Here is a 20,787-nt window from a genome sequence, read left to right on the forward strand (position 1 = left end):
AAAAATGTATATAGCTTGCATTTGTGATTATGCAGTATTTATTTTATATTAAACCTCACATTTTATTATTATTTAGCTGTTACCTTGTAAAATATTTATAGTAACAAATGCAGGTTTTTGATGTCTGTAAGATAAAGATAAATGCGGTAGTAAGGAGAAATAATGCAAAATAAAATTTCATGTCCTTATGAGGGGAAAAGTGCATGGATTGAAATCACTTGCAGCCAATCTGTGGTAATTTTCTTGCCCCTGGGCCTGGCAGACTTAGAAGGTAAAAAGAACTACATATGAAGTGAAAACCACTTTTCTCCCAGTACTCATCTAATCTTGTAGAGGGTGTTAAATGTACACAAGATGTGTTAGGGGAAATTAATATTAAAGCATATATTTTATTCTTTCATAAAAAAGGAGACTGTTCATAATGTGATCCCAAAAACTAACCATTGTTTGTTTGTTTCTTTAGGATGGATTGGATGCTTTGGTATATGATTTGGATTTTCCTGCCTTAAGAAAAAACAAAAATATTGACAACTTTTTAAGCAGATGTAAGTAATTTTTTGTGGAGGTTAATGACAGACTTCATATAACTACATTTTGACTTAGGTCATTCCAGCCCTTATTTTTTCTTCTATTTACTTTTTGGTGATTTCATCAATGATTTCTACATAGAATTTAGTAGGAAGTGTGAAAGAAACAATTTGGATGCCTGTTAGGAAAACCAAAGTATTTTGAAGAGAAAGGGATGAAAAATAGCTAAAATAAGCATTCAAAAAACTGGGCATTGAGTTTGAATAACTGCACACTGAGTTTGAGTAACTGCTGAGATATGAGAATTTTTCTCCATGAAAGCTGTTTCATATTTAAATTTTACAGATATTCTTTTCTGAAGGCTGCTTTTTAGATTGGACATTATCATTTAAGAATGTGATTAAATAACTTATAATTTCAAACTTTTAATCTTAAAAAATTGTTAAGATTTAGATCATAAAGTCCTCCTTACTTCATTTATTTATCTCTGTTTCTAAACTATAATACTGATACATGTAAGTTTGGTTTTGGTGTTATCTTTCAATTTTGGTTATATATGTTTTATTACAAAGGTTTTGTTTTTCTAAATAGTCATATCTTTTTGATTTTTTAAATCACTTCTATACTTTGAAATCTTGTATTAAAATTTTTAAATTTTATGTTCTTTTAGTTTTTCAATTTTTAAAAAGTTATTCAGTTTTATTTTAGTTTTTGAATATGGTGCCAGATTCTGAACTGAGAAGTTTTTAAGTATAAAAGTTTTAATTATTTCTCACATCCTACGGACATAGCAGTAAAATTTTATTAATGTTTACAGTTGCTTACCTCCCTACCTGACAACACAGTGAGGGAACTAAAAAGATGGAGAGGCTTGACTATTTATCTTAATGGTAACTGGCATTTACAGAGATGGTGTAGATAAGGGGTAAATGCTCCTTAGTACAAAGGCAGAGGGTGGGGCATGGTTTTTTTTAAAGTAATGGCTAGCAAGAATGAAATTCATGCTTCCTTAAACTATGCTTCTTTGTTGCTTTCATAATGTTAAGTATGCTTGTATATTTTATAAATAGAGACATTAATGCTTTAGTAGAAATAAGTGAAATAAAAGTGTAAATCTAAAGTAAACTGTTTTAACTGGCAAACCTATACAATTTATTTTAATTTTTAAATTGGAGAAAAATGCAGAGAATAATGTAACAAAATTTTAGGACAGTCATATATAGCAGTAGGTACAAATCATGACCATGGATAGTTTATGCCAGGATTACTAAGTATAAAATTCAAAAATCAATTAGTTTAATTTACCATATTAACATATTTTAAAAAGGAAATTTAGTAGATGCAGAAAAAGCATTTGATAAAATTTAATATCCATTCACAATTAAAAAATATCCGTCTGCAAACTAGGAAGTGAAGGAAGCTTCCTTTCCCCAATAAAGGGAATCTACAAGAAACCTACAGTTTAGATTGTATCTACTTGTTTAAGACAAATGCTTTTCCCCTAAGATTTCCCCTAAAAGGCAAATCTGTCCTCTCTTCCCACTTTTATTTAACATTGTCTTAGAAGTTAGCCAGTGCCATCAGGTAAAATAAAGGAAGAAGTAAAACTTTCTCAATTTAGACAGCATGATTTTCCATATAGAAAATCCTCAAGATTCTGCAAAAAAGCTACATGAACTAATAAGTACATTTAGCAAGGTTGAAAGTTAGATTAATATCCAAAAAGCAGTTGCACATACATTTATTAACAACAGGCAATTGGAAATTGATTTATTATAACAAATACAGCACCATTTACAGTAGAAGCAAAAACATGAAAAATTTAGGAGTAAATTTGACAAAATATGTGTAAACCTGTATACTGAAAACTATACAGCATCGTAGACAGAAATTAAAGAAGACCTAACAAGATATTCAATGTTCATGGATTGGACAATTCAATATTAAAATGTTAACAGTCCCCAAATTAATTGATCTATAGAGTCCATATATTCTCAGAACCTTAGCAGACAGTTTTTTTGCATAAGGTGACCAGCAATTCTGTAATTCATATGGAAATGTAAAGGACCCAGAACAGCCAAAACAGTTTTGAAAAGTAAGAGAAAGTTGGAGGATTAAGGTCAATATCAAGACAGTATAGTCTTCATGAAAGAGTAAACACATAGTTCAGTGGAACAGAAAAGAGCATCTAGAAATAGACCTGTGCATGCGAGTATATGGTTAATTGATTTCAGCAAAGGTGACAGGATAATTCAACGTTCAAGCCTCAGTTTGCACTGTATACAAAAATTAACTCAAAATAGATCATCAATGTAAATGTAAGAGCTAAAACAATAATAACACTTCTAGAATAAAACATAGAAAATATTTGCCACTTTCCTTAGGCAAGTTTTTCTTAGATAGGACACACATAACACAAACCATTTTTGAAAAAGGATAAATTAGACATCGAAATTTAAAATAGTCCTCTTCAGAAGACACTGTTCAGAAAATGAAAAGATAAGCCAAAGGCTGGGAAAAAATAGTTGCAAAGCGTGTGAAAGAAGAATAGTCCTTTCAACAAGTGGTGTTCAGACAACTGGATATCCATACGCAAGGGAATGAATTTGGGCTCCTACCTCATATCATGTACAAACATTAACTGAAAATATAAAAGTTATAACTGTAAAACTCTTAGAAGAAAACATAGGTTGAAATCTTCATGACCTTGGACTAAGCAGTTTTTTCTTAGATGTGATACCAAAAGCACAAGCAACAAAAGAAAAATGAACTGGACATCATCAAAATTAAAAACTATTATTTGTGCTTCAAAGATACTATCAAGAGTGAAGGCCAGGCATGGTGGCTCACGCCTGTAATCTCAGCACTTTGTGAGGCTGAGGCGGGCGGATCAGTTCAGTCCAGGAGTTCCAGACCAGCCTGGCCAACATGGCGAAACCCCATCTCTACTAAAAATACAGAAGTTAACAGACATGTTGGCAGACACCTGTAATCTCAGCTACTTCGGAGGCTGAGGCAAGGAGAATTGCTTGAACCCAGGAGGTGGAGGTTGCAGTGAGCCAAGATTGCACCACTGCACTCCAGCCTGGGTGACAGAGCAAGACTTTGTCTCAAAAAAAAAAAAAAAAAAAAAAAAAAAAGAGTGAAAAGACAACTTACAAAATAGGAAAACATTAGCAAATCATATGTCCAATAAAGGACTGGTATCTAGAATATATAAACAAGTGTAACAACTCAATAATAACAAGACAAATAGTTCAGTTTAAAAGTAGGAAAAATATTTGAATAGACATTTCTCCAAAGAAGATGTAAAAATGGCCAGTAAACACGTGAAAAACTGTTTATGGTGGTTAGTCATTAGGAAGTTGCAAATTATGGCCACAATAAGATACTAGTACACCTCTATTAGAATGATTAAAACTTTCTAAGCTGACAATATCAAGTATTTGTGAAAATGCATTGCAGCTGGAACCCTGTACATTGCTGATTGGTAAATGGTAAGGCACTTTGGAAAACGGTTTGGTTGTTTCTTATAAAGTTATACATGCACTTTACTATATGACCCAGGAATTCTGCTCCTAGGTATTTACTGAAAAGAAATGAAAGCGTATGTCTGAACAAAGAGCTGTATTAAAATGTTTAAGGCAACTTTATATTTGCTGAAAACTGGAAGCAACTCAAGTGCCCGTCAGCTGATCAATGGATAAATTGTTGTACAATCACATAGTGGGATATTACTGAAAAATAAAAAGTAATGAATTACTGATATGTGCAATATCCAGCAATCTCAGAAGCATTCTGTTAAGTGAAAAAAGCCAGACACAAAAAGGCTACATACTGCATGATTCCATTTGTAGGACATGCTGGAAATGCAAAACTTTGTGCTAGAAATCCTATGGTTGAGGTCAAACTTCAGGGGTTAGAAAAGGGTATGAAGAAACCTTGGAATTCTGTAACCTCTTTGTGGTGATGATTACATGAGTGTATGTGTTAGTCAAAAATGCATTGAAATCTATATACAAAAACCATCATTTACTCTATGTTTATTAGTTATATTAACTCAACCTTAAAAAACATGAAGTTTAATGCTCATTTAGTAATCAGCCTAATTCTAAACTAATATGTTACTTCAAGAAAAAAAATTACTTCTATGTAAGTTAATTTTTTAAGGAAAACAATGTATATGGCTACCATGAAATCATAATAAAATTTAAAGACATGAACAAAAACAAGGTGAATAAACATGTTATAAGTGTAAATAAACATAACAAACGTATTTTTTCAATATAATTAGAACATTCTCCTTCAATTACTGGCGTTGTGTTTTTATGTTTCACACAGAGCAATAGATTTGTATAGGATAGTATTTTACATACCGCTGAAATTATTTTATATAGATTTAGCTTTCATCAGCAAGCACATCAAAATTATTTTATTAAAGGTAAATTTTTGTTTCTAATTGCTTTTTGCTGACATATATCAGATGTAGTGATCTAAGAATATACCTGGAATATGGGATAAAATATTTTTCTTTAAAGAATTCAGCTTAAGTCAAATTAAGCCTCAAATATAATTTTTAATCATCAGGTTTAATTATATTCCAACCTGTTAATTTTTATCTCTTTGTGTTAAGAAGTGTGTGGAAACAAAAGGGAAAAGAGAATCTGTGAACATTTGACTGAATAGTTAAATATAAAGATTTACTTTTCTGGGCTCTGGTGTATGATACCTAAATAATAAGGACTGCAAAGAAAATGTTTATCAGCCTCACATACCTGATAAGGAAAGATTTCAGGTGAAATTTTCGTAGGAGTTAGAGAGATGATACCAAGATAAAATTAAGCGATTGTTGTGGGAGTTAGTCACAGTTTTGAAGACACATATTGGGAGCCAGAACATTGGGAGGATGAAGGGAGAGAAAATTTGGGAACAGTGATTATGATTGTATATGCTTATAAACCATTATGGATGTCACAGAGACTTTAGGGTATGAGATTCGTGATTATATGTTAATAGAAAAACATGTTTATCAAACAAATCTTAGTCTAAAAGAAGATAATGGAGAAGGGAAGACCATTGAATGAAGAAAATTCATGAACCTCTGGGTATAAATGCAAGAGAGGGCATTTGTTTGGCTTAAAAAAAAACAACTGATATTTTATATCATATACTATATCTTTTATAATATAGATTACAAAAGTGACATAATAGCTATGGTAGTGTTAAAAGCATACAGTACAGTTGGTGAATTTGTGGTTGCTTTGGCACTAGTACAATTACTGAGAAACTAATGCGAATAATCACTATTCAGAGTTAGTGATCAAAAGAGATGATCATTTAGGATGTTACAGAGACCTTGAGACAAAGCATTCAGTTCACTTTAGACCAGGGTTTCTCAAGTGGCACCAATGACATTTTGGGTCAGATAACTCTTTGTTGGGAGGCTGTTTTTTGCATCGTATGATGTTTAGCAGCACCCCTGGCCTCTGCCTTCTTAATGCCAGTAGCATATCCTAACGCCTATCCCCAGTTGTAATCACCAGAAATATTTCTAGACATTGCCAAATATCCCTTGAAAGGCAAAACTGCCTAAGACTTTATGTTGATGAAGGAAAGAAATGCTGGGCAGAGTTAGACACGTGCTCCAAGCTTAGAAAATGTAATCAAAAGTAATAAATATTAGAAGGTTGCCACCATCGAAAGCAAGGTTCTTCCACAGGGAGTTCTCAGCTGAGATTATAAAGTTTTATGAACCAAATCAAAAGTATGAATATATATCCAGGGATAAATGCAGAAGGGTAGTATAAATCTATTAAAAATGTGTTAGGCTAGAAGACTATAATGAGCCACAACTTGTGAAAAGCTCTTAAGCCCTTTACAAGTCATTCTCTCTTCCACTCCCATCCTTCCTGGTTAGAATTATGGATTCAAGATGTATGAGAAAAGGATAATTTCACTACATGAGACCATTCTTGAAATAGTTTTTGAATGACCAGTCACTAAAGACATGAAGAACAAGACTGTTTTTCTTAGAAACTGTAGCTCTTACCATCTCGTGGATGGAAACACACACAGATATACCTTATAATAGTAGAAGTTTGTAGAGAATGTAATGATACACAGATCTTGAAGGGGGTAAAGAAAGGCTTCAAAAAGAAAGTAATATTTGAGTCTTAAAACATGGGCTAGATTTTTCAATTGAGGAAGAGCAGTTCTGAGAGGGAAGACCATTTAAATCACAGAGTCTTCCAGAAGTATGACATCTTTGAGGAACCAGGAGTTTGGTGTAAATTCAACTTGGTTTATAATGAGAGAGAAAGGGTCGGGAGGATGGACTGCAGGGGATGAAACTGAAATGGCAGGCTGGGGCTTTTGGGTTAATGGGTTGGATATTAAAAAAATTACTTAGTTGCTTGTTTTTTTTTTTCATAATTATCATGAGTTTTAAAAACTTAGATAAATTGAAGTTCAAGGAAGAGGAAAAAGTTTGAGTGCTTTCAATTAGTTTATACCTCTAAATCGAGGCAGTTTACACCCATTGAATTAACATGCTGAGGTGATTGAAGATCTTTAGAGAAACTGGAGAATGATGGAGTTCCCAGAAAACTAAAGATAGGTAAATGGTCTGGTTATAATAAACCAAAGAAAAGACTGGTAAGTGCAGATTTCTGAACAGTGGCAGTCTTCATACAGAGGCTTGACTTTCCCTCTTTTTCCAACACAACTGTTGTTTAAGCTTCTTCATTTTCATTTAAATGATCACAAAAAATCTCCCATTCAGTCTCAATAATACATCTACTTTTGCCTATGTACAGTTACCTACGTTGCTGCCAGAGGATTCTTTTTGAATAGTAAGTTTAAGTCAAATTCCATTCCCAGCTTTTTGGTGGATTTTCTAAACTTGATGCTATCTAAGCTTCTAAGTTACATTTTTAACTGTACACCTCTCCTCCTTGTTTCCTTACACATCAGCTACACGCTGACATTTATTTCCTGGAAAGTACCATGATACCTTCTCCATAAGACTTTTCAGATGTTGTTTTTCTCTTTCTAGAATTCTTTCCAACCCACCCAACTCAAAGCAGTCATCCTTTAAATTTCAAATAAGCCTTCATTTTTGTTCCCTAACCTCTTCGTTATCTAGGCTTCATAGATCTGACCCTCTGAGCATGTACTTCTATGGCATCTTGTATACTTATCACAGGTTATATTTATTTGTGTGATTATTTGATTGGTACCTGCTGTGGTTTGAATGCCCCCACCAAAACTCATTAAAGTTTAATTGCCAGTACTAGTAGGTGGGGACGTTAAGAAATGATTAGGTCATGTGGGTTCCACCCCCATGAATGGATTAATGCTGTTATTGTGGGAAGGGGTTATAAAAGTGAGCTCTTGTGCATGTATGCTCTTACTCTTCCACTTGTCTACCATTGAATGACCCTTGCCAGATGCTCTTTTTTCTTTTATAAATTACTCATTCTGTGGTATTCTGTTATAGCAGCAAAAAACAGACTAAGACAGTATCCATTCTCCTTTTTCTCCTTCTCCTATCACTAGATTTTAAGTGCCGTGAGATTAGGGCCATTTATGTTTTTACTGCCAAACCTGACAGCATAGTAAGTACTTGTTATTCATGAGCTCAGTGTATTAGATGTTGGATACTGACTTGTTAGAGATGATCTAGAAAGTCCAGGTGGTCTCTAACTTTAAAATTTCCAGCTTTATGAGGGTTTCATTGGAACATAACTCCATCATAAATCCAGGCACATCACTGGTGATGTTAATGCTTATCATTTGGTTTAAGGTAGTGTCTGGCAAGCTTCTCCACTAGAAAGTTACCATTTTCTTTTTCCAAACACTGTGGAGGGGAGTGTATTCCCTTTTCATACTCTCCTGGAGGGGAGACTATTTACACGTATTATTTGGAATTCTGTAGGGAAGATTTGCCTTTTCTCCCCCATTTATTAATTTAGTCATTGATTTATATAATATAAACTGCATATATTTATTTTATACTTTGGGTTGTAATCCAGTAGTGTGTTATTTATTAGGTTGGTGCAAAAGTAATTGCAGTTTTTCCCACCTATTTTTGGCAAAAATCTCAATTACTTTTGCACCAACTTAATACTTTGTTACTTAAATTGTTCTCATTTTTGCCTTTTGGGAGCTCTTTCAGGTTGGACCCAGCTCCTACTCCTGTGTTCTTTGACATGTTCTTACTTTTTTTAAAAAAAGGAACACTTCTTTACTTTCTGGCATTACAAGATGCTCCAGGCTCATCTTATATTTTCCCTCTCAGCCCTAAAATCAGCCATTTTTTCCAAGGAGCTCTGGTTCCTTTTATTGGAGAATGATACTTAGAAACCAAGATCTGGGTGCTAGGTGTGCTTATTGCTACTGGGGATCACTGTTTCAAGGCCCTCTCAGCTGACATAGCTAGGAAATATATGTATGCATGTATACCAGCCTGTGAATATACACATAACTATAATTATTTCTATACCTGTACACATGTTAAACATGTGTTTAGACTGATATTACCAGCTCTAAACTAGTATCACAAGATTCATTCTAGCTTTCACCCTTGCCTGTTTGTAACTTTTTTTCTCTGATGATGAGAAACCTGGCTCCCATTATTGGTATTTACTTACTCAACCCTAATATTCATGTAAAATAAACCATACACCCTGTGAGAAATGGATTTACCAACTGGAACACAATATCTTTGTACAGTTCCTTTTTTGTCTTTAGCCTTAGTTTCCAGCTAAAACAGTTTTCCAGCATTACGTAGTTCAGCTTCTTTTCCCTCACCATCTTCAATGAGGGCATATCATATGTTAGTCATACATTTAGATTCATTTGTTAAGAGTCTGGATTCCATCCTGAGATCCCCCAGAATCCCAGTTGATTTTTTAAATTTGCATAAAGCGTATATAGTTCTGTGGGTCTTAACAAACACATAGTCTTGTCTGCAACTCCCCAATACCATGCGGAACAGTTCCATCACCCCCACTCCTGGGAAACACTGATCTGTTTTTCTGTTCCTATAGTTTTACCTTTTCCAGAATGTCATTAAATGGAATCATACAGTGTATAGCCTTTTGAGTCTGTCTTTTTTTCACTTAGCAAAAATGCATTTAAGGCTTGTCATGGTGGCTCTTGCCTGTAATCCCAGCACGTTGGGAGGCTGAAGCGGGCGGATCACCTGAGATCAGGAGTTCAAGACCAGCCTGGCCAACATGGCAAAACCCTGTCTGTGTTAAAAAGTACAAAAATTAGCTGGGCATGGTGGCAGGCGCCTATAATTCCAGCTACTTGGGAGGCTGAGGCAGGAGAATCAATTAAACCCGGGAAGTGGAGGTTGCAGTGAGCCAAGATTGCACCATTGCACTCCAGCCTGGGTAACAGAGCAAGATTCTGCCTTAAAAAAAAAAAAAAAAGCATTTAAGATTCCTCCATGTTGTCCATGTTGTGTGAAGTAGTCGCTTTTTCCTTTTTTCCCCTAAATTGCAGAGCAACCTTCTATTGAATGGATGTACCGCAATAAACATACGTGTGCATGTGTCTTTATAGCAGCATGATTTATAGTCCTTTGGGTATATACCCAGTAATGGGATGGCTGGGTCAAATGGTATTTCTAGTTCTAGATCCCTGAGGAATCGCCATACTGACTTCCACAATGGTTGAACTAGTTTACAGTCCCACCAACAGTGTAAAAGTGATGTTGAAGAACATACTCATTATTTCCTGTTTGGGGCAATTATGAATAAAGCTGCTGTAAATATTCATGTACAAGTTTTTGCATGAATTTAGGTTTTTTTTTTTTTGAGATGGAGTTTCGCTCTTTTCGCCCAGGCTGGAGTGCAGTGGCGCAATCTCAGCTCACGGCAACCTCCGCCTCCCAGGTTCAAGCAGTTCTCCTGCCTCAGCCTCCCTAGTAGATGGGATTACAGGCATGCACCACCACACCTGGCTAATTTTGTATTTTTAATAGAGATGGAGTTTCTCAGTGTTGGTCAGGCTGATCTTAAATTCCCGACCTCAGGTGGTCTGTCTGCCTCGGCCTCCCAAAGTGCTGGAATTACAGGCGTGAGCCACCGTGCCAGCCATGAATTTAGTTTTAAATTCACTTGGGCAGGTAGTAAATACACAGATGTAGGATTGCTAGGTTGTTTGCTAAAAATAGGTTTAACTTCTTAAGAAACTGCCAAACGGTCTTCCAAAGTGGCTATACCATTTTATTATACATTCCCACCAACAATGAATGAGAGTTTCTGTTGTTGTGCATCCTTGCCGCATTTGCTACTGTCAGTTTTCATTTGCATAATGTCTTTCATAGAGCAAAAATTTTAATTTTGATGAAATCTAACTTATAAGCTATTTCCACATTGGTTTTGCTTTTTGTGTCATATAAAAATCATTGCCAAACTCAAGATTGATTTTTTAAAGCAACTTTATTATCATTTACATACTATAAAATTCACCCATTTGAAGTGTACATTCAGTGAGCTTTTTGGGTGTATGTGTATTTACAGAGTTGTGCAACCATTACCACAGTTACTTTTACATTTTCATCACTTCGTAAAGTAACCTCATACCCATTAACAGTCAGTCTCCATTTCTCTCCAGGCTTCCAGCCCTAGGCAACCACTAATCTATTTTCTGTCTCTATAGATTTGCCAACTCTATAGAGACATTTCCTATAGAAGGAATCATCAATAAAATGGCCTTTTGTGACTGCCTTCTTTGGCTTAGCATGTTTTCATTGTTCATCAGTGTTATAGCATGTGTCAGTATTTCATTCTTTTTAATTGCCAGTAATATTCCATTGTATGGATATACCACATTTTGTTTATCTGCTTACCAGCTGATGGACATTTGTATTGATTCTATTTTGGCTTTTATGAATAATGCTGCTATGAACATTTGTGTAGAAGTTTTTGTGTAGACATGTTTTTATTGTTCTTGCGTAGATACCTGGAAGTGGAATTGGTGGGTCAATATGGTAATTCTATGTTTAACATTTTGAGAAACTCAAGATTGATTTTTAAATATATACTTTTATTACTTTGGAGTAAATATATATGACTTTTCTGTTGTTCCTGAATAGATAAATGCAGCATGTGTTTATCTCCATTTGTATATAATGTCATTAAGTGTTTTTAATATTTCAGTAGCATCGAGTACAAGTATAGTCTCCATCCTTAAGGATTGTGGGGACATACAATGTAATAGAAGAAACAGACCTATAGAAACAATTCCAGTTCAGATTGTTAGGTGAAATATAGGGAAATAATGTCCCAGAGAAGGGAGTCATACCTTGTGCTTGAGAGGGAATCAGGAATGTCTAAAGAGGAGATAAAAGATTAGATCTTGTTTAATAGTAACTTGGTCAGATAAGGTGGTGGGGGAAGTCATTTTAGGCTAGTGATAACATCTGCAAAGGCACAGAGAGATGAAGCAGTATGGGCTTATATAGGTAATTGCAAATAACTAGGCATTGCTAGAGCATGGTTGTGGGGAGTATCTTATCTAGAACTATAAGACTGGACAGTCACTAATGATATATATATATATATATTTTTTTTTTTTTGCCATGTTGAGGAGTTTGAATTTAGGAGTCTGGATTTTTTATATTTATTTTTTGTTGGTCTGTTTATCAAAGTGGATTACTCTGTGTGTTTGTGGGTGGGTGAATGCGTGCATATGTGCCTATGCAGTCAAAATGTAGCACATCTTCCTAGAGCGTGATTTTATTTGAACATTTGGACATTAAATAATTTTCTTAATTAAAACAGTGCTGGTTGCAGTGGCTCACATCTGTAATCCCAGCACTTTCGGAGGCCAAGGCAGGTAGATCACTTGAGCCCAGGAGTTCGAGATCGGCCTGGGCAACATGGTGAAACTGTGTCTCTGCAAAAATACAAAAATTAGTTGTGCATGGTGTTGTGTGCCTGTAGTCCTGGCTACTTCCGAGGCTGCGGTGGGAGAATTGCTTGAACTCCGAGTTGGAGGTTGCAGTGAGCTGAGATTGCGTGACAGCATGAGACCCTGTCTCAAGGAAAAAGAAAAGAAAAATCAGATTTTTATGGAATTGAATGTAACATTCTTATGAATTTTTCAAATAAGTTTAATTTTTGAGCTTTTTAGGGCTGCTTTCACTACTCTGAAAGTATGCAATGTATACTGGGCTTTTTTAGGCAGAGTAGCAGTATTCGGGTCAAACAGTACGTGGTACATAATGTTTATTACCATATTTTACCTATTCTGACATTTAAAAAACTTTGAACATTTTTGAAATTAGAATGTGTCTTACAATCTCTAGTGGTACAGAAAGTAATGGTACATTTTATAATCTAGGATCTTAGGCTAGGCAAAATACATCTCTTTTTCATTAGAAAAGCAACAAAGGGTCATTATAAAAAACTTAAAATATATAGAAAATGTGGCAGAATAATCTGTAGTCTCACCAAACTCAGAGATGACTGCAGTTATTGTTTCGGCATATTTTCTTCTGGCCTTTAAAAAAAATCCATATCTGTATCAGTATATAATTATGTTTTTAGAAAATCAAGTTCATATACTGTATGCAGTTTATTTCTTTTTTTTTTAATTATACTTTAGGTTTTAGGGTACATGTGCACAATGTGCAGGTTTGTTACATATGTATCCATGTGCCATGTTGATTTCTTGCACCCATTAACTCGTCATTTAGCATTAGGTATATCTCCTAATGCTGTCCCTCCCCCCTCCCACAACCCCACAACAGTCCCCGGAGTGTGATGTTCCCCTTCCTGTGTCCATGAGTTCTCATTGTTCAATTCCCACCTATGAGTGAGAACATGCGGTGTTTGGTTTTTTGTCCTTGCGATAGTTTACTGAGAATGATGTTTTCCAGTTTCATCCATGTCCCTACAAAGGACATGAACTCATCATTTTTTATGGCTGCATAGTATTCCATGGTGTATATGTGCCACATTTTCTTAATCCAGTCTATCATTGTTGGACATTTGGGTTGGTTCCAACTCTTTGCTATTGTGAATAGTGCCGCAATAAACATACGTGTGCATGTGTCTTTATAGCAGCATGATTTATAGTCCTTTGGGTATATACCCAGTAATGGGATGGCTGGGTCAAATGGTATTTCTAGTTCGAGATCCCTGAGGAATCACCACACTGACTTCCACAATGGTTGAACTAGTTCACAGTCCCACCAACAGTGTAAAAGTGTTCCTATTTCTCCACATCCTCTCCAGCACCTGTTGTTTCCTGATTTTTTAATGATGGCCATTCTAATGGTGTGAGATGGTATCTCACTGTGGTTTTGATTTGCATTTCTCTGATGGCCAGTGATGATGAGCATTTCTTCATGTGTTTTTTGGCTGCATAAATGTCTTCTTTTGAGAAGTGTCTGTTCATGTCGTTTGCCCACTTTTTGATGGGGTTGTTTGTTTTTTTCTTGTAAATTTGTTTGAGTTCATTGTAGATTCTGGATATTAGCCCTTTGTCAGATGAGTAGGTTGCAAAAATTTTCTCCTATTCTGTAGGTTGCCTGTTCACTCTGATGGTAGTTTCTTTTGCTATGCAGAAGCTCTTTAGTTTAATTAGATCCCATTTGTCAATTTTGGCTTTTGTTGCCATTGCTTTTGGTGTTTTAGACATGAAGTCCTTGCCCACGCCTATGTCCTGAGTGGTATTGCCTAGGTTTTCTTGTAGGATTTTAATGGTTTTAGGTCTAACATTTAAGTCTTTAATCCATCTTGAATTAATTTTTGTATAAGGTGTAAGGAAGGGATCCAGTTTCAGCTTTCTACATATGGCTAGCCAATTTTCCCAGCACCATTTATTAAATAGGGAATCCTTTCCCCATTTCTTGTTTTTGTCAGGTTTGTCAAAGATCAGATAGTTGTAGCTATGCGGCATCATTTCTGAGGGCTCTGTTCTGTTCCATTGATCTATGTCTCTGTTGTGGTACCAGTACCGTGCTGTTTTGGTTACTGTAGCCTTGTAGTATATTTGAAGTCAGGTAGCGTGATGCCTCCAGCTTTGTTCTTTTGGCTTAGGATTGACTTGGCGATGCGGGCTCTTTTTTGGTTCCATATGAACTTTAAAGTAGTTTTTTCCAATTCTGTGAAGAAAGTCATTGGTAGCTTGATGGGGATGGCATTGAATCTATAAATTACCTTGGGCAGTATGGCCATTTTCACGATATTGATTCTTCCAACCCATGAGCATGGAATGTTCTTCCATTTGTTTGTATCCTCTTTTATTTCATTGAGCAGTGGTTTGTAGTTCTCCTTGAAGAGGTCCTTCACATCCCTTGTAAGTTGGATTCCTAGGTATTTTATTCTCTTTGAAGCAATTGTGAATGGGAGTTCACTCATGATTTGGCTCTCTGTTTGTCTGTGATTGGTGTACAAGAATGCTTGTGATTTTTGTACATTGATTTTGTATCCTGAGACTTTGCTGAAGTTGCTAATCAGCTTAAGGAGATTTTGGGCTGAGACAGTGGGGTTTTCTAGATATACAATCATGTCATCTGCAAACAGGGACAATTTGACTTCCTCTTTTCCTAATTGAATACCCTTTATTTCCTTCTCCTGCCTGATTGCTCTGGCCAGAACTTCCAGCACTATGTTGAATAGGAGCGGTGAGAGCGGGCATCCCTGTCTTGTGCCAGTTTTCAGAGGGAATGCTTCCAGTTTTTGCCCATTCAGTATGATATTGGCTGTGGGTTTGTCATAGATAGCTCTTATTATTTTGAGATACGTCCCATCAATACCTAATTTATTGAGAGTTTTTAGCATGAAGGGTTGTTGAATTTTGTCAAAGGCCTTTTCTGCATCTATTGAGATAATCATGTGGTTTTTGTCTTTGGTTCTGTTTATATGCTGGATTACATTTATTGATTTGCGTATGTTGAACCAGCCTTGCATCCCAGGGATGAAGCCCACTTGATTATGGTGGATAAGCTTTTTGATGTGCCGCTGGATTCGGTTTGCCAGTATTTTATTGAGGATTTTTGCATCAATGTTCATCAAGGATATTGGTCTGAAATTCTCTTTTTTGGTTAAGTCTCTGCCAGGCTTTGGTATCAGGACGATGCTGGCTTCATAAAATGTGTTAGGGAGGATTCCCTCTTTTTCTATCGATTGGAATAGTTTCAGAAGGAATGGTACCAGTTCCTCCTTGTACCTCTGGTAGAATTCAGCTGTGAATCCATCAGGTCCTGGACTCTTTTTGGTTGGTAAGCTATTGATTATTGCCACAATTTCAGAACCTGTTATTGGTCTATTCAGAGATTCAACTTCTTCCTGATTTAGTCTTGGGAGGGTGTATTTGTCGAGGATTTATCCATTTCTTCTAGATTTTCTAGTTTATTTGCATAGAGATGTTTGTAGTATTCTCTGATGGTAGATTGTATTTCTGTGGGATCGGTGGTGATATCCCCTTTTTCATTTTTTATTGCATCTATTTGATTCTTCTCTCTTTTCTTCTTTATTAGTCTTGCTAGCGGTCTATCAATTTTGTTGATCTTTTCAAAAAACCAGCTCCTGGATTCATTAATTTTTTGAAGGGTTTTTTGTGTCTCTATTTCCTTCAGTTCTGCTCTGATTTTAGTTATTTCTAGCCTTCTGCTAGCTTTTGAATGTGTTTGCTCTTGCTTTTCTAGTTCTTTTAATTGTGATGTTAGGGTGTCAATTTTGGATCTTTCCTGCTTTCTCTTGTGGGCATTTAGTGCTATAAATTTCCCTCTACACACTGCTTTGAATGTGTCCCAGAGATTCTGGTATGTTGTGTCTTTGTTCTCGTTGGTTTCAAAGAACATCTTTATTTCTGCCTTCATTTCATTATGTACCCAATAGTCATTCAGGAGCAGGTTGTTCAGTTTCCATGTAGTTGAGCGGTTTTGAGTGAGTTTCTTAATCCTGAGTTCTAGTTTGATTGCACTGTGGTCTGAGAGACAGTTTGTTATAATTTCTGTTCTTTTACATTTGCTGAGGAGAGCTTTACTTCCAACTATGTGGTCAATTTTGGAATAGGTGTGGTGTGGTGCTGAAAAAAATGTATATTCTGTTGATTTGGGGTGGAGAGTTCTGTAGATGTCTATTAGGTCCACTTTGTGCAGAGCTGAGTTCAATTACTGGATATCCTTGTTAACTTTCTGTCTCGTTGATCTGTCTAATGTTGACAGTGGGGTGTTAAAATCTCCCATTATTATTGTGTGGGAGTTTAAGTCCCTTTGTAGGTCACTGAGGACTTGCTTTATGAATCTGGGTGCTCCTGTGTTGGGTGCATATATATTTAGGATAGTTAGCTCTTCTTGTTGAATTGATCCCTTTACCATTATGTGATGGCCTTCTTTGTCTCTTTTGATCTTTGTTGGTTTAAAGTGTATTTTATCAGAGACTAGGATTGCAACCCCTGCCTTTTTTTGTTTTCCAGTTGCTTGATAGATCTTCCTCCATCCCTTTATTTTGAGTCTATGTGTGTCTCTGCACGTGAGATGGGTTTCCTGAATACAGCACACTGATGGGTCCTGACTCCTTATCCAGTTTGCCAGTCTGTGTCTTTTAATTGGAGCATTTAGCCCATTTACATTTAACGTTAATATTGTTATGTGTGAATCTGATCCTGTCATTGTGATGTTAGTTGGTTATTTTGCTTGTTAGTTGATGCAGTTTCATCCTAGCCTCAATGGTCTTTACAATTTGGCATGTTTTTGCAGTGGCTGGTACTGGTTGTTCCTTTCCATGTTTAGTGCTTCCTTCAGGAGCTCTTTTAGGGCAGGCCTGGTGGTGACAAAATCACTCAGTGTTTGCTTGTCTGTAAAGTATTTTATTTCTCCTTCACTTATCAAGCTTAGTATGGCTGGATATGAAATTCTGGGTTGAAAATTCTTTTCTTTAAGAATGTTGAATATCGGCCCCCACTCTCTTCTGGCTTGTAGAGTTTCTGCCGAGAGATCAGCTGTTAGTCTGATGGACTTCCCTTTGTGGGTAACCCGACCTTTCTCTCTGGCTGCCCTTAACATTTTTTCCTTCATTTCAACTTTGGTGAATCTGACAATTATGTGTCTTGGAGTTGCTCTTCTCAAGGAGTATCTTTGTGGCGTTCTCTGTATTTTCTGAATCTGAATGTTGGCCTGCCTTGCTAGATTGGGGAAGTTCTCCTGGATAATATCTTGCAGAGTGTTTTCCAACTTGGTTCCATTCTCCCCGTCATTTTCAGGTACACCAGTCAGACGTAGGTTTGGTCTTTTCACATAGTCCCAAATTTCTTGGAGGCTTTGTTCATTTCTTTTTATTCTTTTTTCTCTAAACTTCTCTTCTCGCTTCATTTCATTCATTTCATCTTCCATCAGCGATACCCTTTCTTCCAGTTGATCGCATCTGCTACTGAGGCTTCTGCAATCTTCACGTAGTTCTCGAAACTTGGCTTTCAGCTCCATCAGCTCCTTTAAGCCCTTCTCTCCATTGGTTATTCTAGTTATCCATTCTTCTAATTTTTTTTCAAAGTTTTTAACTTCTTTGCTATTGTTTTGAATTTCCTCCCATAGCTCGGAGTAGTTCGATCGTCTGACGCCTTCTTCTCTCAACTCGTCAAAGTCATCCTCCATCCAGCTTTGTTCCGTTGCTGGTGAGGAACTGCGTTCCTTTGGAGGAGGAGAGGTGCTCTGCTTTTTAGCGTTTCCAGTTTTTCTGCTCTGTTTTTTCCCCATCTTTGTGGTTTTAACTACTTTTGGTCTTTGATGATGGTGATGTACAGATGAGTTTTTGGTGTGGATGTCCTTTCTGTTTGTTAGTTTTCCTTCTACCAGACAGGACCCTCAGCTGCAGGTCTGTTGGAGTTTACTAGAGGTCCACTCCAGACCCTGTTTGGCTGGGTGTCAGCAGCGGTGGCTGCAGAACAGCGGATTTTCGTGAGACCACAAATTCAGCTGTCTGATAGTTCCTCTGGAAGTTTTGTCTCAGAGGTGTACCCGGCCGAGTGAGGTGTCAGTCTGTCCCTACTTGGGGGGTGCCTCCCAGTTAGGCTGCTCAGGGGTGAGGGACCCACTTTAGGAGGCAGTCTGTCCGTTCTCAGATCTCCAGCTGCGTGCTGGGAGAACCACTACTCTCTTCAAAGCTGTCAGTCAGACAGGGACAATTAAGTCTGTGGAGGTTCCTGCTGACTTTTTGTCTGTGCCCTGCCCCCAGAGGTGGAGCCTACAGAGGCAGGCAGGCCTCCTTGAGCTGTGGTGGGCTCCACCCAGTTGGAGCTTCCTGGCTGCTTTGTTTACCTAAGCAAGCCTGGGCAATGGCGGGCGCCCCTCCCCCAGCCTTGCTGCCGCCTTGCAGCTTGATCTCAGACTGCTGTGCTAGCAATCAGCGAGACTCCGTGGGCATAGGACCCTCCAAGCCAGGTGCAGGACACAATCTCCTAGTGTGCCGTTTTCCAGGCCCGTTGGAAAAGCGCAGTATTAGGGTGGGACTGACCCGATATTCCAGGTGCCGTCTGTTACCCCTTTCTTTGACTAGGAAAGGGAACTCCCTGACCCCTTGCGCTTCCTGAGTGAGGCAATGCCTCGCCCTGCTTCGGCTCGCGCACAGTGCGCTTCACCGACTGTCCTGCACCCACTGTTAGGCACTCCCTAGTGAGATGAAACCGGTACCTCAAGCAGAAATGCAGAAATCACCCGTCTTCTGTGTCGCTCGGGCTGGGAGCTGGAGACCGGAGCTGTTCCTATTTGGCCATCTTGGCTCCACCCCCAGTTTATTCTGTTTCTTTGCACAGCATTATATGCTGAACATAATTCTGTGTAATTATTCAACACAATTTTAAATGTTACCTAATAGTCTATGTATATGAAATTATTTACTCTTTAAAATTGTAAAAACTACTTTATTGTAGATATCTTGGTCCCACATTATATCTCATTTCCTTAGGATAAATTCCTAGAAGTAAAATTTACTGGGTATAAAGTATGATTTTTATTTATTTTTAATTTAATTTATTTCTTGATACAGAGTCTCGGTCAGTCGCCCATGCTGGAGTGCAGTGGCCCGAACTCGGCTCACTGCAACCTCCACCTCTCGAGTTCAAGTGATTCTTGTGCCTCAGCCTCCCGAATAGCTGGGATTATAGGCGCCCACCACCATGCCCGGCTAATTTTTGTGTTTTTAGTAGAGACGGGGTTTCTCCATGTTCGCCAGGCTGATCTTGAACTCCTGACCTCAAGCAATCCACCTGCCTTGGCCTCCTGAAGTGCTGGGATTATAGGCGTGAGTCACAGCACCTGGCCAATTTTTAAAACAGTATTAGGAAAAATCATCCATTTGCTTTCTTGAAAATTAGATTGAAGAGTTTATATATGATTGAAATGCTTTTGAATTTTTGGTAACCCAGAAGCTATAAGTTAGCCTTTTTGCACTGGCCCTTTTGCTAACTTGTGATCATTTGGAGAATGATTAACTCTAAACAACTAGCTCTAATGATTAGTTAGTGGTTGTCAAGACTGTGGCTCCTATTTATGACTCAATTTGCTCATTTTATTTCTTGCTGAATATGTTGTATAGTAGTATTTCACTTCTCTGAATCTTAGCTTTCTGCCAGCATCACCTGACTCAATATAGTTGACAATCAGAAATTGCTAAAAGAGTCTAGATGGTCACAACATCCTATTTGGAGGTTTTAGAATGAATGAGGACTTACCAGATTTGTAATTTTGCAAGTATTATTTTGCATAAAACTAATTTTGTGAATAACAAAGAGGTCGAAATCTGCCATAGGAAAAGATACAACAGTTTAAGAAGGATTGGAAGTTCTGAGAAGTTTGCTGTTTTAGGTAAGGTGGCCAGGGTAGGCCTTGCTAAAAGGTGACATTTGAAAAAAGAATTGAAGTAGTTGGAGTTAGCCATGTGGATGTCTGAGGGAAGAGAGTGGCATACAGAGGAACAGGTAGTGCAAAGGCCTGAAGGGAGGAGAGTGTACCTGGCCTGTTTGAGGAACATCAAGGAAGCCAGTGTGGCTGGAGAGGATTAGGCAAGGGGGAGAATTGTAGGATGACATCATAGAGGTAAGGAAATGGGGAGGCTAGGTCATGTAGAGTCTTGTAGGCCATTGTAAGATCTTGGGCTTTTGCTCTGGGTGAGATGGCAAGACATTAGAGACTTTTGAGCAGAGAAGTGACATGATCTGACTTGTGTTTTAAGAACATCACCCTGTGTTGAGAATAGACACAGGGAAATCAGTTAAGAGTCTATCGCAGTAATCCAA

General features: G+C 37.3%; 1 protein-coding gene across 2 annotated transcripts in view; it reads left to right on the plus strand.

Moving 5' to 3' along the window:
- ROCK1 (Rho associated coiled-coil containing protein kinase 1) overlaps positions 1–20,787 on the plus strand; it is a 178,305-nt gene that overhangs the window by 43,631 nt on the left and 113,887 nt on the right. For both annotated transcript variants that reach the window (XR_004029649.1, XM_030810668.1), the window contains exon 2: positions 464–545. Coding sequence is in view for 1 of the 2 variants with exons in the window: in XM_030810668.1 (XP_030666528.1) it covers positions 464–545 (82 nt within the window). In the remaining variant the exon portion in view is untranslated. The remainder of the gene's footprint in view (positions 1–463; positions 546–20,787) is intronic.

This window comes from Nomascus leucogenys, chromosome 4 (genome assembly GCF_006542625.1).
Source record: "Nomascus leucogenys isolate Asia chromosome 4, Asia_NLE_v1, whole genome shotgun sequence".
Classification (NCBI taxonomy): domain Eukaryota; kingdom Metazoa; phylum Chordata; class Mammalia; order Primates; family Hylobatidae; genus Nomascus; species Nomascus leucogenys.